Source organism: Zootoca vivipara, chromosome 4, assembly GCF_963506605.1.
Source record: "Zootoca vivipara chromosome 4, rZooViv1.1, whole genome shotgun sequence".
NCBI lineage: Eukaryota > Metazoa > Chordata > Lepidosauria > Squamata > Lacertidae > Zootoca > Zootoca vivipara.
Window position 1 is genome coordinate 62,770,641 of NC_083279.1, and position 14,710 is coordinate 62,785,350.

The window sequence follows — 14,710 nt, forward strand, 5'->3', positions numbered from 1 at the left end:
AAGGTGAGGAGGTGTTTGGATGGCAGGTTGCTTGAAAATCTGCATGAGTCTGTCTACCTGGCCAGCCAGATAACAGAAGTCGCTTTTGGGTGGATTCCAGCAAGGGAAGTGAAACAACCATGCTATCACTTTCTTTGAGATTGAAAGTGAGAAGCTACGGATGATAAGATTTCCCCAGTTGCATTTCATTATTGTGGGCTGACTCTGTCTCACACTCTGCTCTATGGTCTCATTTTGTATGGGAAATTTCTAATTAATTTTGGGAATTGCATGTGCGTAGTTTGTCCTCGTTCATTCATGTTAGTTTCTCTCTAGCCACATGATCCATGCCCATAAGTTTGTGACTGAACGTGAGTACGGATCATTTGAAAAGTTGGGAATGTGCACTGCCAGGTACATCAGAAAGGCATACTCTATATTGACCTTCTTGAACAAAGATTATGATTAAAATGAAAAAGGTGGTGAATAACCCAAGGCAGAGAGAGACATTACTTAAACACAAATAAGATTTATTGAGAAAAGAAAAACCGAAATTTGGACTTATAGGAAAATCAAAGAAACATAAATTATCTGTTTCCTAATGACTTATGATACGACCCTAAACATTTCTACTCAGACACAAGCCCTATTGAGTTTAATGGGGCTTATTCCCAAGTAACTGGGGTTAGTTAGCATTAACCATGAATTACAATGAGCTACTTAAAAAGTGTAAAATTTCACACAAAGTACTGAGTGACAAATCAGGGGTTGAAAGCTAAGAAGTGCAATCTTTTGGCATCCCCATCCAGATAGGCAAGAAGGTTCAAACTAGATTTCCAAGGACAACATTTATAGTTTCAAGATGGCGGTTATTTTGGTTCACCTACCTTTTGATCTGATGCAAATCTGACGGGCAAGTTAGCAGCTTCTACGTTCAATGTGACTATTTATACGGTCTAATGTGGCCTAAGAGCACAGTCTGCAACCATAGTTCTATATCTTGGTCATTAATGAATGATTCTGAAACACTTTATACTTATAGGTTTAGTACCTAGCAAGGGGATGTGTGTTTAGGTGTGGTTTAGGCAGGAAGCAGAGTAAAAGCCAGTCGTACACAAATCTATTTTCCATTTGGGCTGAAACTTTTGACGTGAACAAGTCAGCAGGGTTTCCTTTTTTTAAAGAAAATAAACTTTTGCTTTTTAATGCATACACTTTTAGTAACTAAATTACAATAAAACATGTTCATATGCCAATATATATATAGAAGATATATCCAGTCCAGTCCCCTTGCAAAAGCATAGCTTCAGCTTCTATAGTCTTGGATTAAAAGAAACCTGAAGAATGACAAGTCTAGCAACTCATACCAACAGCAGTTTTAATAATGCATCCCCAATAGGCATAGACAAGGATAATTAATGATCAGGGACAATGCAAGAGGGGAAGTTGGATGATACACAATACATATTAAACATTGCTTATTTTAATCAGGACAATACAGTACAGTTGGGTCTTAACAGATTACAACATAATATTGAATCTATACATAAAACTCACCCCATTTGCTATCTATGTAATGACAATTTGCTGAAAGAGCAGTTTCTCATCACCTCACGAAGAGGTAAAATGGCCTTTTATTGTTTCATATTTGCGAGATTAAAATTAGTAATAAGATTTATTTTTTTACACTTTGAAAGCCTCTGCCTAGCTACTAAATGAAAAGCATCTTCTGACAAACGAGATAGCATGTTAAATAGAATTGGGTCTCAGATGATTTCAGAATTCCATTGTCTCTTTTCCCATCATGCATGTGTGCTGGGTCACTGGAAGAAATGCATATTTATTCTCTTAATTCCATTGCATCATCAAACCTCTCACAGAACACAGTCCACAAGATCTGGAAGAACACAGCTGCCATCCCAGCAAACAGAGTTGTCACTCCTCAGTAGACTAGCACTACAACTCCTGACATTCATACACAGTGGTGGTGATAAAGTGTTTTCTTTCTCTGAACAGAAAAATAATATGTATACATCTATAAGATATTTCTCACCCTGTGGTCTCCAAACTTTCCCGGCTTTCCTGCATTGCAGGGGGTTGGACTAGATGACCCTGAGTCACTTCCAACTCTACGATTCTATGAGTCCTCCTAAAACACTAAAGTACTTATCTCCCTCTGTCTAAAACTGGGGTGAAGATCCAACAACTGAGATCCAACATCTGGATCTCCAGATGTTGGCGGAGTAGTACAACTCCTATAATTCCTGACTGCTGGCTATGCTGGTGAGATTTGATGCCCAACAACATTAGGAAGCCACACATTCACCAACCCTGGTCTAAAATAAAGAGTTCGTTTTCTCTATACAAGACTTGTCAGAGCCAGACCACAGATGCGGTGGGGTTGTGCTTTTGCCATAGCTGCCAAGTTTTCCCTTTTCTCACGAGGAAGCCTATTCAGCATAAGGGAATTTCCCTTAAAAAAGGGAGAACTTGGCAGCTATGGCTTTTGCCTCGGGTGGCAGAAGTACAAGAGGCGGCACCCCATCTGCCCCACCACTTCCACCACCACCAAATTTTAATAAGAGAGAGACATTCCAGCATGCAGTGCTGCCACTCATTGGGTGAGAGGGGGGCAGGAATTGTGCAGGGGCGTGGCAGGGGCAACAGAGGGGGGACAGGAGACAGCACATTCCCATTTCACCTCACGTGGTGAAATGAGATGCGCCACATCTGAGACTTCCCTATTTTACCACAGCTCCAATTGACATCTGGGCAGCGACCATGCTACAAATGCTGGACATTTCTGCTGCTTTCACTGTATAGAGAGAAATTCCACCTAGTCCAGCTTTCTGTTCTCGTAGTGTCCAACCAGATGCCTATGGAAGGCCCAGGAAAGTTCTGTTGTGCTCAAGTAATTCTTTCAGGCTCCCCACAGGCATCAGGTTGCACACTATGAGGAAAAAAAACTTCCAAAATTCACTTTTGTAAGTGTCCCCCAAATTTCATGGAGGCTCAATCACTTTTAGCATATTTATATTTCAGACTTAAGCTGCTTTATGTGCTAGTCATTCTCCTTCTCCAGAAACCTGATGTGCTATGAAGATGGCCAGAATAATCAGAGAATCCTCAGCACTTTTGCCTAACTACAGTTCCCAGGAGGCTGTGGGGGTGTTAAACCAATATAAAACTTAATATGTTTGCAAGATAAGTATGTCCTTAGATATTTAGCCAAGCAGTACAACCTCATCTGCCTATTGCCTTATAACTAGAAAAGTCCTCAGGATGCTCAAGAGATGCTCACAGCTAAACTATTTTAGATAAAAATGTGTCTTTCCTGTCTGCAGTGTGGTTCAGTTTTGGTCACTTACCTTGAAAACTAGAGATATTTAAAAGCATGGGGTTTCCTGTGTTGGGAGCTGCTGCTGCTGCTATTGCTGCTACTGCAGTCTCTTTTTCATTCCCAGTTGAAAACCATTGACCTTCTTCTCTGGTTTCTATAGCCTGTGGTTTTTGTAACTCTGGACTTGCAGTTGCTGAGCAAGAAAGCAAAAAGCATGGAAAGTAAATGCTGGTTCAGCACAACATTAACATATAAGCATGTTGTAACACAGGAACAAACAAAAATTACTAAGTACAGTACTCTATAGGGGGAATAGGTTTTAGCATCATTACACAAGGTTTCTGTATACTATGGGGCTCACTCCCAGGTAAGTAGCCTTTTCTGAAGACCATAAATAGAGGGTCCAAAATCTGCCTTGGGTCCTTACTGGAAAGAGAGAAAACAGATTAGAAACAACAAGAAGATGCTTGGGAAATGTAACTTGCGTAGGTGCCAAGTTCTGGATCGAAAAATTTGGGATCAGCAGTGCCACGGCACCTGAAGTCGCTTCTACGCACTTCTGGACATGCATAGAAGCGACTTCCGATGCCGCTGTGCCCATTTCCAAAATGTCCGCAGCGCCAGAAGTCGCTTCTACGCACTTCCGGACATGCGTAGAAGTGATTTCTGGCGCTTCGGACATTTTGGAAATGGGCACAGCGGCATCGGAAGTCACTTCTACTCATGTCCAGAAGTGCGTAGAAGCGACTTCCGGTGCTGGCGCGGCACCAGAAGAACATGGCCCCCGGCAGGAGCTCTGTAATCCAGGGGAATACAGGGTATTTTGCCATTCGGGACACCTGTGGGAAACGGTAAGAAAATACGGGGGTTTCCCGGAGAAAACGGGGTACTTGGCAGCTATGAACTTGTGGGACCTCCTGATAAATACAAAACCATAGTCGCATTTTTTGTGAGCATGTAGCTCAATGTGACCCAGCACACATGTATGATGGGGGGAAAAGACAATGGAATTCTGAAATAATCTGAGACCCAATTCTATTTAACACACTATCTCATTTGTCAGAAGATGCAGTTCATTTAGTAGCTAGGCCAGGGACATCTTTCCCGTTTGGGCAAGCTGGTTGAAGGCTGACTGGGAGAGATGCCTTGCACTCCAGTGCTGCATTGCTGTGGGGAACAAGTCCCTCTTGAAATGACCATGCTGTAAGAGTTGGACTCCCTCCATGCAGACGGAAGGTGTAAATATGCAAATAAAACAGATTTCTTAAAGCAGTCTCCACTACATCTTCGATTCTCCAGGGGAGCTCAAACCATCAGTGAATGCCTGAAACCCCCTGGAATCTTGCTACTGGTCGGCAGTACTTTGTTGGAGTGGAGTTTAATTTATAAGGAAGGAAAACAGGCAGAACCATCACTTCTTTGAGGTGAGTAGTCTCCAAAAAAAAAACCAAAAATCCTTGCTTCCAGAAGCTGATCTGCAGTGCTTCAGAATGTCCTACTTACTAAGTGGCACTGTTCACATGAGTATTCTGCTCGCTGAACTGTTAAATGCACTTGGTGGCAGCAGAACACAGTGTATGAATCACCCCATAATGAATAACAAACTAAACTTGGCAATGATGCACCGACACGACCTAAATGCAAGCACAGTAAAGAAGTTCTGAGAGCTTTCTGGTTTTTTATTTGTCTTTTAACTGGCATGTAAAACCATAAGAACTGCGGAAGAGTCTAGCTAGCTCCAATGAAACAGATTTATGTTATTGTCTATGTATTCTCTTCCATTTATATCCCATCTTTCTTCCACCCTGAATCCAAATATACATGTGGTTGCAGGAAGTCTCCAGTCCAGGAACTGAATCTCATATATTAATTTAGGCCTGCTTCACACATCATGCTAACACAAACTATGTGTGAGTGTGGAGGCTCCCAGAGAGGAGATCACAGCAGCTTTGCTTCTCATCAGTTGCTTGGCTGCTGCACCAAACTGGGAGAGCTAAACCATGAGCCTAGGTTTGTACAACACATCAAGCCATACCATGGAGTTGGAAAAGATTTTTCCCTCAGGCACAACTGGCCCAAGACATTTCCCTCCCCCAGCCCCAGCAGCTGTGTATTTGTGTATTTGGAAGGTCAAAACTGTTGGATCTCACACATGGCTTTGTTGGTGGCCTTGAGCAGAACCTTAGGTTGCAGGGCAGTGCCAGACTGTGGGTACTGGAGGACCCATGGCCTTCTTCTGTAACATTTGGCTTGGCTCATTTCTCTCTGTGGTCTAGAGCTAAGGATTCCCAACAGAATTTGCTGCTTTCAGCTTCTGTGGTCTGAGGTATCTCCAAAACAATTTGTTCCGGACCCGCACACCTTGATTTGCAATAGAAACATATCACACCAAAACCACCTTTGTTTGTTGTCCTCACACAATTACCAGGGAGAAAGGTCACACTCTTCCGACTTCCTCCTGTCCTGCCCTCAACTGCAACATACAGAGGTCTCTAGCAGTTGGGACTCTACAATCACAGTTTTAGATCCTATGGAAGCCTAAACACATAGAGATTAGTGTACACTGGTTTCTCAGCTGTAATACCGTGTTTCTCACATTATAAAACATCCCTACAAAATAAGGCATGGCAGGATTTTTCTGAGGTGGCAAAATATAAGGCATACCTCGAAAATAAGCCATACCGCAGGTCTGTGGCAAAGAAGAGGAAAAGGAAGGGGGCTGCTCGGAACCGGATGCTGCTGCTGCGTTAACCCCCAGGACCCGGCTGCAGCCTTTGCGCGCGGAGCGCGAAGCCCCGGGTCCCGGCAGGACCCTCAGCGCACAGTGCGCGAAGCCCCGGGACCCGGCTACAGCCTTTGTGCGCGCCGCGCGAAGCCCCGGGACCCGGCTGCAGCCTTTGCGCGCGGCGCGCGAAGCCCCGGGACCCGGCTGCAGCCTTTGCGCGCGGCGCGCGAAGCCCCGGGACCCGGCTGCAGCCTTTGCGCGCGGCGCGCGAAGCCCCGACACCCGGCTGCAGCCTTTGCGCGCGGCGCGCGAAGCCCCGACACCCGGATGCAGCCTTTCCACGCGCCGCGCGAAGCCCCGACACCCGGATGCAGCCTTTCCACGCGCCGCGCGAAGCCCCCGCTTGCAGACAGTCACCGGGCTCTAACTAAGGTATGGACTTTTTACCTCAGGCGGGGAAATGGGGTGGGGGTCGGTTGGCGGCGAGGGAGGGGCGGAAGGAATCTGAGGGGTTGCATTCTGACACGCATCTTGCCCCCGCCGCACAAAGCGGGTTGAGGATGTGCGCCCGGCTGAGGTGCAGGCATGGGGGGGGGGAGAGAGAGCAGCAAACGTTTCCTCAGGCGATCCGAAATAGCAGGGTGACTCCCTTGCCTGCCTGCCTGACTCAATCAACTCAGCAAAACCACCTCCGCTCCCCAGCTCACTGCCCGGTGTGGGAGCGAGAGGACACACACTCGCAACAGGACACACAAAACACGATAGCGGGGGGAGCTACTGCACTACCCATGTACTGTAATAAAAATAAGACATCCCTTGAAAATAAGCCATGGTGGGTTTTTTTGAGGAAAAAATAAATATAAGACATGTCTTATAATATGAGAAACACGGTACTCACGTTGGTCTTGCTTTCTCCTATAAACTACTGCATAGTCAGGCACATTCTTTCTCCAACTTGCATGGCGTTGTCTTCTTGTTTTCCAGAGAACTTAAACCATATAAAATAAAAAGTGTGGAAATGGTTTTCATTGAGAACTGAAAGCACATATTACTGGTGCCGTAGTCACTCCTAATAGCCCATCACCTCCTACTATTATTGCAGGGGTGCAGACACAATCCCATTTCTTTCTTTGCCTTTTCTTTTTCTAGAGCAAGTGAAAGGTGGGTCACATTCCTCCTGTCCATTACAGCCTTTATGAAAATTGGCACAGATTTTAAGGGAAGCTTAGAATAAAGTCTTTCCCCAGCAGTAACTGGCTTTCCGGCATATGCATACAGAAAAACCCTCAAGCTATTTTCTTTTTAACCAACTAGCTTTGCACCACTTAAAACATGGCCTGAAATATCCGTTGGCAACTTCCTCTTATCAGGGACCCTATGAAAGCTAAGAGGACAGGAGGCACATGCGAGAAAAGGTGTGGGCGTCAATTAATTGCTCACAACCCATCACGTGCTCATAGCCTTTCAATGCTGGCAGGAGGAAAGGCGATGGATCCAATTCTTTGTATTTTCCCTCTTCAGAGGTTGAGTCTTGGTGGCTAGAGATGGGGGAGTTCAGTTCACATTTAAAGGCAAATCTATTAAATTCACAGAAGCAAAATTCACAGAACCTTCCATCCAAAAGAAAAAGGTAATAAGACAGGGCAGATGGGCTTGATGATAGCATGTATCATGCTGTGTTCCTACGAACTGATACAAGAATTCCCAAAGGAATCTTCACCTCTTAAAATATATCTACAATAACTTGGTTTTTTAAAAAATAAGTGCATGCATATACTTGCTATCAGCTCAGTTTGTATGCCTACCTAGTACACTGTGATTCATGTTAGTAAGCAAACAATTCAACAATGCCAGCAATCCCAAAGGGGATCTTCAGTTGAAAATGTCTTACTTTAGACTCAAGGATGTGGCTCTCCCTGGCATGCGCCAGAGGGTGGCAAAGTCTGCATCCTGGTTTCAGCTAGTCACAGTGCAGGGAACTGGAAGTGACACACTGCCCTGACACACTCACTGCAGCCTGATAAAAGACGGCAGGTCATGCGGGAGAGTGTGATAGACGCACACACAAAGGGGGGGGGGCAAGGAGAAAGGATTATTGGCAAGTGCACAGCAACGAAGGACAGCTAAGAAGCAAGGAGGGGGAGAACCTCTGTCCCAGCAAAACTGCTAGAAAATAATATTAATTGTGAGTGGGAGATGGGGAAAACGGAGAGGAGAAATCTGCAGCTACAGAGACAAAGCAGAGGCAGATTGAGAGAGTTGTGAGAGAACAGCTGTGAAAGAAAAAGAGACAGCTGAGGTTACAAACTTCAGTAAGAAAAGCTGAGTGAAGTTGTATGGGCTGCAGTGATCGGAAACACCCATATGAACTATTCCAGGTCTTTGAGGCCTCCCGTGTATTGGGGGGGGCGCACAGGGGGCTCTTACATGGAACAGAAATCCTGACACACAATGGGTTGTTATGTCCGAACCAAGAACTGCATTCGCTTCAACAAACTACAGTTTAAACTGAGCCAAGATCAGAAACCGCTGTTTCAATAAACCATAGTTTGGCCCTACCCATAGTTTGGTCCACTTCAGATGTAACCAATTATGGTCAGCTTAACTCAGGAAGCAGATGAAGATCTCTTCCTCTGATGCATGTTGGAGGAGGAGAGAGGACAGGAGAATGCTTGAGTCCACGTCTTGAGTAGGCTCACTCCTATTATGCTAAAGTACAGTTTAGCATTATGTCCAAACAGGTGTTATATGCTGACCTCCATCTTGTGGTGTGTGTGTGTGTGTGTGTGTGTGTGTGTGTGTCAGAGAGGGGGGGGAGAGAGAGAGTGATCCCAATGTGCTTGGTGTGCTTGTAAAAAAAAAAGTGATCAGGCTGCACATGGATTTTCATCACCATGAGATGAAAAAGGTTTTATTGAGAAAGTAAAAGAAAGAGTTGCATTAGACAACCATCTGTACCTTTTGAGTGAGTTTCCCCCATTATGGTAAGCAAGGTAAGTCAAGGAAAGATTACCTGGCTTCCTCTTCCATTTTCCAACATGATATATACATGAGCCCAATAGAACAAGAAACGCTGCAACAAGAGCTCCTGCTAAGATGAAGAAGAATATACGGGGCCAACATATTGTCTTCTGTGGATTAGGTTCTAAAATTAGAATGCAATTGTGAAAATAATTACCTGTTTTAACTCACTTCTGACAGGTAGTTTTACAAAGAGCTCTGTTTGTACTTTTAATGACATGCGGCGCTGTGTAAAACATTAATATTACCCTGTCAATTTATTTAATCATTTCAATTAACTACCTTGCTCTTAACTTTTTCATCAATTAACTATGTATAATAAATGTTACATGAACTCAGCTTGACGGAGGGGGGCAGCACACAAAACTATGTATTTTCATACATTGCTTAAAAATCAGCTTCAGTCTTATACAAGCTTTCCTGGGAATAAGCCTCACTGAACTGAATGGGGCTTACCTCTGAGTAAACATGCATAAGATTCTAGACATATCCTACCAACTCTACCAATTCTAAAATCTTTTTACAAGGAGCAATCTTAGCTAAAAACAAGTGAATCTGTTATCAAACTGATAAGTATAATTGTTTAATGTACATTGAATTGGGGGGAAATCTATAATGTGCCTATATTGCACTGTTAAGGACGACTAGAAATTTCCATTGAAACTGAAGAAGAGCCTAACAGGTGGATCATGAAGTGGGGATATGTCTCTGTGCCTCGATCACAAGATGTTTAGCTCACAGTCATATGGAAAGGATTGTATTGCAGATCTAGGCATATGCTAATCTGTAGGCATCCATATTGGGTGGGGTGTTTTCTTTTTTCCAAGCTACTGAAAAGAATGGATATATGAATCTCTGTCTCCAGCAAGCAACCTGAGACTAATGGAGGCTGCAGTGGAGGAGAGACAGAGCTTTGATTTCTAGCTCAGAATACAACATATTTGTAATCTAAGATATTTTGGCTTCTGCTGGGAGAAGTGTAAAAAATATGCATCTAACTGAAAGTAACTTTTATTGTTTTAAGTTGTTTGGAATTAAGTTCTGTAAGTGAAGCTTCTGAGCTATATTTTGGCCTGGAGAATATTTATTTCAATACAAGAGTCGGTTTTTATTCATCCAGCAGATTACATATGTGCAATATTAATAATCTCAATAGGGTTTCCCGCTGAAACATAACTTGGTTTTCATTCATCAGGTTCTCCCTTATTACATGAAGCAACACCTAGCACCGGTAATTCCAGGTGCTTTTTGAAACATTGTGTAAGGAGGAAAAAATAATCTCTGCAAAACTACGGTATGAATATAGGGTTGCCAGACTCAATAGAGAACTGGACTTCTGTGCCTTTAATTGACCTGCTCTCTTTTGAGTCTGGAAACCTTAAAGAGAAAGCAGCAGACCCTTTGCTTGGAAATTAAACAAAGGGTCTGCTGGTTTCTCTTTAAGGTTTCCAGACTCAAAAGAGAGCAGGGCAATTAAAGGCACAGAAGTGCCTTTTTTTTTTAAAGGAGACATTTTGATTAAAATGCTTTGGTTGTCTATTGAGTCTATTGTCCAGTTCTCTATTGAGTCTGGCAACCCTATATGAATATCATTTTCAATTTTAGCTGCAAATCAACATTTCTAGCAGTTTCTTAACAGTGAATGAACCCAATTTCTGTTGTTCCATTTTAAGGGCAGTCTACCACACTGTGGGCACACAAAGTTAAGTGCCTGTAGGTTCTGTTGATTACAACACAGCAAGTCAGTCCAATTGGCTTAGCATGGCCTAAAGGTACATATTGTTGGCAATGGCATTAATAAAAAACATTAATGTCCTTCTATTCAGTAAAAGTACCAAGTTTCTTTTACTCAGAGGTAAGTGTTATTGTACTTTTCTAAAGTATTTGCAGCAGGCTCTGGTCAAAAGGAATGTATGAAAGATACACAGTTACAACAAAATTATGGTATAACCGTTCCAGTGGTTAGCTATTGCACAGATGAACCTTGTAAATACTTGATACTCATCTTTGAGCATGAAAATGCCCATCTAATACTCACGTATAAGTTCCAGTTGAATTGTGTGACTGTACTGATACACACCATCCTTGGTAAACACTTCTGCTGTGTACTGTCCGATATCCTGCACTTGAGTGGGGCACAAGCTCAAGCTGCCATTGTTAAGTATAAGACATCTCTTGGTGTCTATACAAGTTGTAATATTCTGGCCATCCACCTTTCCTATTGTGATATTGCCCTTCTTCCAAATCACATCATGAAGGTGGATTGATTGTTTTGTGGTCTTCATTTCAAGGAGCATACAATCACCAAGTGTTCCTTTGGTGAGACTAACCTGCAGTTTGGATCCTGAACACAGAGCAAAAATATGTGGACATACAATTCACTTCGAGCCTCAAAAATGTGTGCACTAAGTAGATTTGAACGAATTTTGAAAACTTTTATTTCACTGAATTAAAATATTTCAATTTCAGGGGTACATTTCAAATTTCAGCCATGAAACTGAAAGCAAAGTAGTAAATGCAACTCTCAGGGAGCTATTCAATTTAAAAAGTATACTAGCACAATGCCTTTTAGCTGCACAATGTAACTTCTCTGCCCTCTCCCCATCCCATGTGCCATAAATCCGCTCCTAAATGTGTTCCTCTAACTCTCCAGCTGTTCTGACTATTATACAGCTGAATGCTGCAAATGCATGGCACTTATTTTATAGGAATAACACACAGTCCCTTAGAAGAGGGCCTATCTGATACTTACGTGTAAGCAGCAGTTCCTTTCTGTTACTGTATTGAAAGCGTCCATCCTCACTATATGCTGCCACTGTATAATGCCCAATATCGTCCAACTGAGTAGGACACAAGCTCAAGGTGCCATTGTTATAGATAAAACATCTTTTGCTATGGATTGTACAGTTCTGACCATTGATCATCATCCCAATCAAGGCATTGCCTTTCTTCCAAATCACGTTGTGAATGTGGATTGCTGGGTTCCTGTTCTCCAGATCAAGGAGAATACAATCACCAAGTGTTCCATTGATGAGGCTATCCACTTTGGATCCTAAGCATGTCAATAAGATGCGATGGGAAGACATTTAATTCATTAACACCCAAATTGAACAAAGCATACCAATTCACAAAACTGTAATTTCATGAAATCAAAATGTACAGATTTCAAGAGGACATCTAAAAATTTCAGACACAAAACACAGCACAGAAGCAAATTCAAATCTCCATAGTAAGATATGGCTGGTAAAATTCATTTCCCAGCTGTAATCAACATAATTTCAGACTTTTTCAGAAGTGAAATATGACAGCTTTAAATATAGAACATCCATTTTTAGCATTGTTATCTGACATAATTAAACCCTGGGAATGTTTATATCCAATATCTCTTTTGTTTCCTTTTTTGTTTATAATATTTTATCAATTATTCCAGGGTGGTTCACAAACTGGTCTTAAAACAGTAAAGCATCAATAATTAATATCTATCCTTTCATTGTAAGTAGTTGCAGCATCACCAGGCTTTATCCAATTGGATTCAAAGAAACTAGGGGTGGATTGTTCAAAATGGTGAGTGTAGGATACCCTCTTGAACCCAGTAATTCTGTCACTGGCTGCTTCTTCCAAACAGTCACTGCATGTTGAAATAGTCAACCCAGACTCAAGTTTTCCCAAGCTTACGGGTGTGCCAGTATGGTGGGACCACCCCCATAAAATGCTGAAATCCCATTAGTATGCAGTGCTGCCCCATGTAGGCTGAAGCTGTCATGGTTGGACACAACTACATATCTACATGCTCCAGTTTGTCATGGTTGTCTTGAGCATCTGATCATGCCATAAATAAGTTTGACCATGATTCCCCTCTTTCAAATAAAGCACGTATAGAAACAGGGGCATGAGCTCTGGCCAATCCTCTTTGCCACCTGGTTAGTCAAATGATTGTGTGCACGCACTGGGAGATAGCCAACCACTGTTCCTGCAGTACACTAAATTTTTATTTTACATCGAAGCAGAGTTCTATGATAAAAGAGGTTTGCAAAATTTCAAAATGTTGGAAATGGACAAGAGCTGTCTCAGCTAAAGAGACAGGTAAAAATACTTGAAGTAAATAAATAAGAGGCCATTAAGTCCAACTCCTTGCCAGTGCTCATGATTCTCCACACACTAGCGTCCTGACCCCTGAGCTGACAACAAGCAGAGATCAGACTCAAAATGGACAAAGAGATAAATATCTAAAATATTGTTAAACAAGCTATTTACGGTGTAACATGTTCCCTTTTCCAGGCGGTCTCACCAGAGTATTGACTTTTGCGTGGAAAATCAGTAGATTCATCCAAAGCCTTATTTGCTGGCATGGCATCACCAAAAACTGGACCAGAAATATAAAAATAATAACATTAAGAAAAGCTGCATATCAACGATTCTTTCCACCATATGAATAGATAACCATGAATAATACCACAATCTTAAGGCAGAAATGTATTAGTTTTAGTACATGAACCTGGAGGGCAAAGTTCCTGTTTCCTAGTTGCTTCCTCATTTTGGAGTTGACACAAGGCTTTGGACATGGGCATCTCATGGACCAGTATGAAAGCAAGAATGCTGGATTGGATGAGAGTTTGGTCTGATCCAGCAAGGCTCTTCTGATAGTTTTCTGTAACTATTAGAGACCTTACAACCAGCTCCAGATTTTCTTCCACCCCATCACAATGACGGATGTGTAGACTTTAATCATAATTTTCGACAAAAATATGTATCCTCTCTTTCTATAAATATCTGTGCTTTTTTTAAAAAAAATGTATGTTGTTTTTTAAACATATCTGCAATCTCATTGGCTTCAGTTTCTTTCTGTGATATAAGCACCGTTTTCAAAAATACTTTAGCTTATTGTTTTTTTTTCCATTATCTTATTATATTAAAGAGATTTGGGGGAGGGGGTTGACCAATCTTGCAAAATACATTTGATTCCTCTTTTACCAAGGTACTTAATAAGCAATTTCTAACATAAATAGTAATACTGTGTATTAAACTTTTTGGAAATTTAATTATGATTCACCCCATAAAAATGTATCCCATTCATACACCACTTACAGTTCTGCTTGTTGGATTTACACTGCATTTGATGCAATTACAGCAGACGAAATCTTAGTACTCTGATATACGACAGTCACTGTCTAGTCCTACACATAAGCATGACATACCAAGTCACTGACTTCCATGAAATATTTACTTGGTTGTAGTTCATTCACATCCAAGCCAAAAAGAAACTTACCTTGAAGAACAAGTAGGCCTATATAAACCATTGATGGGACAGGAAAAATAGAAAATGCTTGAGAGTTCATTTTGGTAGGATGCTGTAGCAGATATATTAGAACACAATATCTCTCAGAAACATCCCTACAGTAACAGATCTTCCATAGCATTGCCTAGAAAAGATAAAGGGTTGTTCTATCTTGATTTTAAACTCTTCTTCCTAGGTTCAGTGTAACTTGTCAAAACAGAGAAGCATGGGAGAATTGGTTCTTCAAAACAGAAACAAGGCGGTTTCAACCACTGTAAGAAATACTCATGCAAATTTTTGCTAAATGTGTTACTCACATGCCTGAATGTACAGAAATAAATACACGTGAGAGCAAAAAACAGAGATCAAA

General features: G+C 42.0%; 1 protein-coding gene across 1 annotated transcript; it reads right to left on the reverse strand.

Annotated features, from left to right (window-relative positions):
* Positions 1–1,239: 1,239 nt before the first annotated feature.
* Positions 1,240–14,545, reverse strand: LOC118085352 (uncharacterized). The gene is made up of 8 exons (XM_035115907.2): positions 14,332–14,545; positions 13,354–13,428; positions 11,818–12,117; positions 11,104–11,409; positions 9,058–9,189; positions 6,943–7,032; positions 3,348–3,512; positions 1,240–1,802 (listed from the first exon to the last, which is right to left on the reverse strand). The coding sequence occupies exons 1-8, from the start codon at positions 14,480–14,482 to the stop codon at positions 1,756–1,758; spliced, it is 1,266 nt and encodes a 421-aa protein (XP_034971798.2). The 5' UTR covers positions 14,483–14,545; the 3' UTR covers positions 1,240–1,755.
* Between the last annotated feature and the right edge of the window lie 165 nt (positions 14,546–14,710).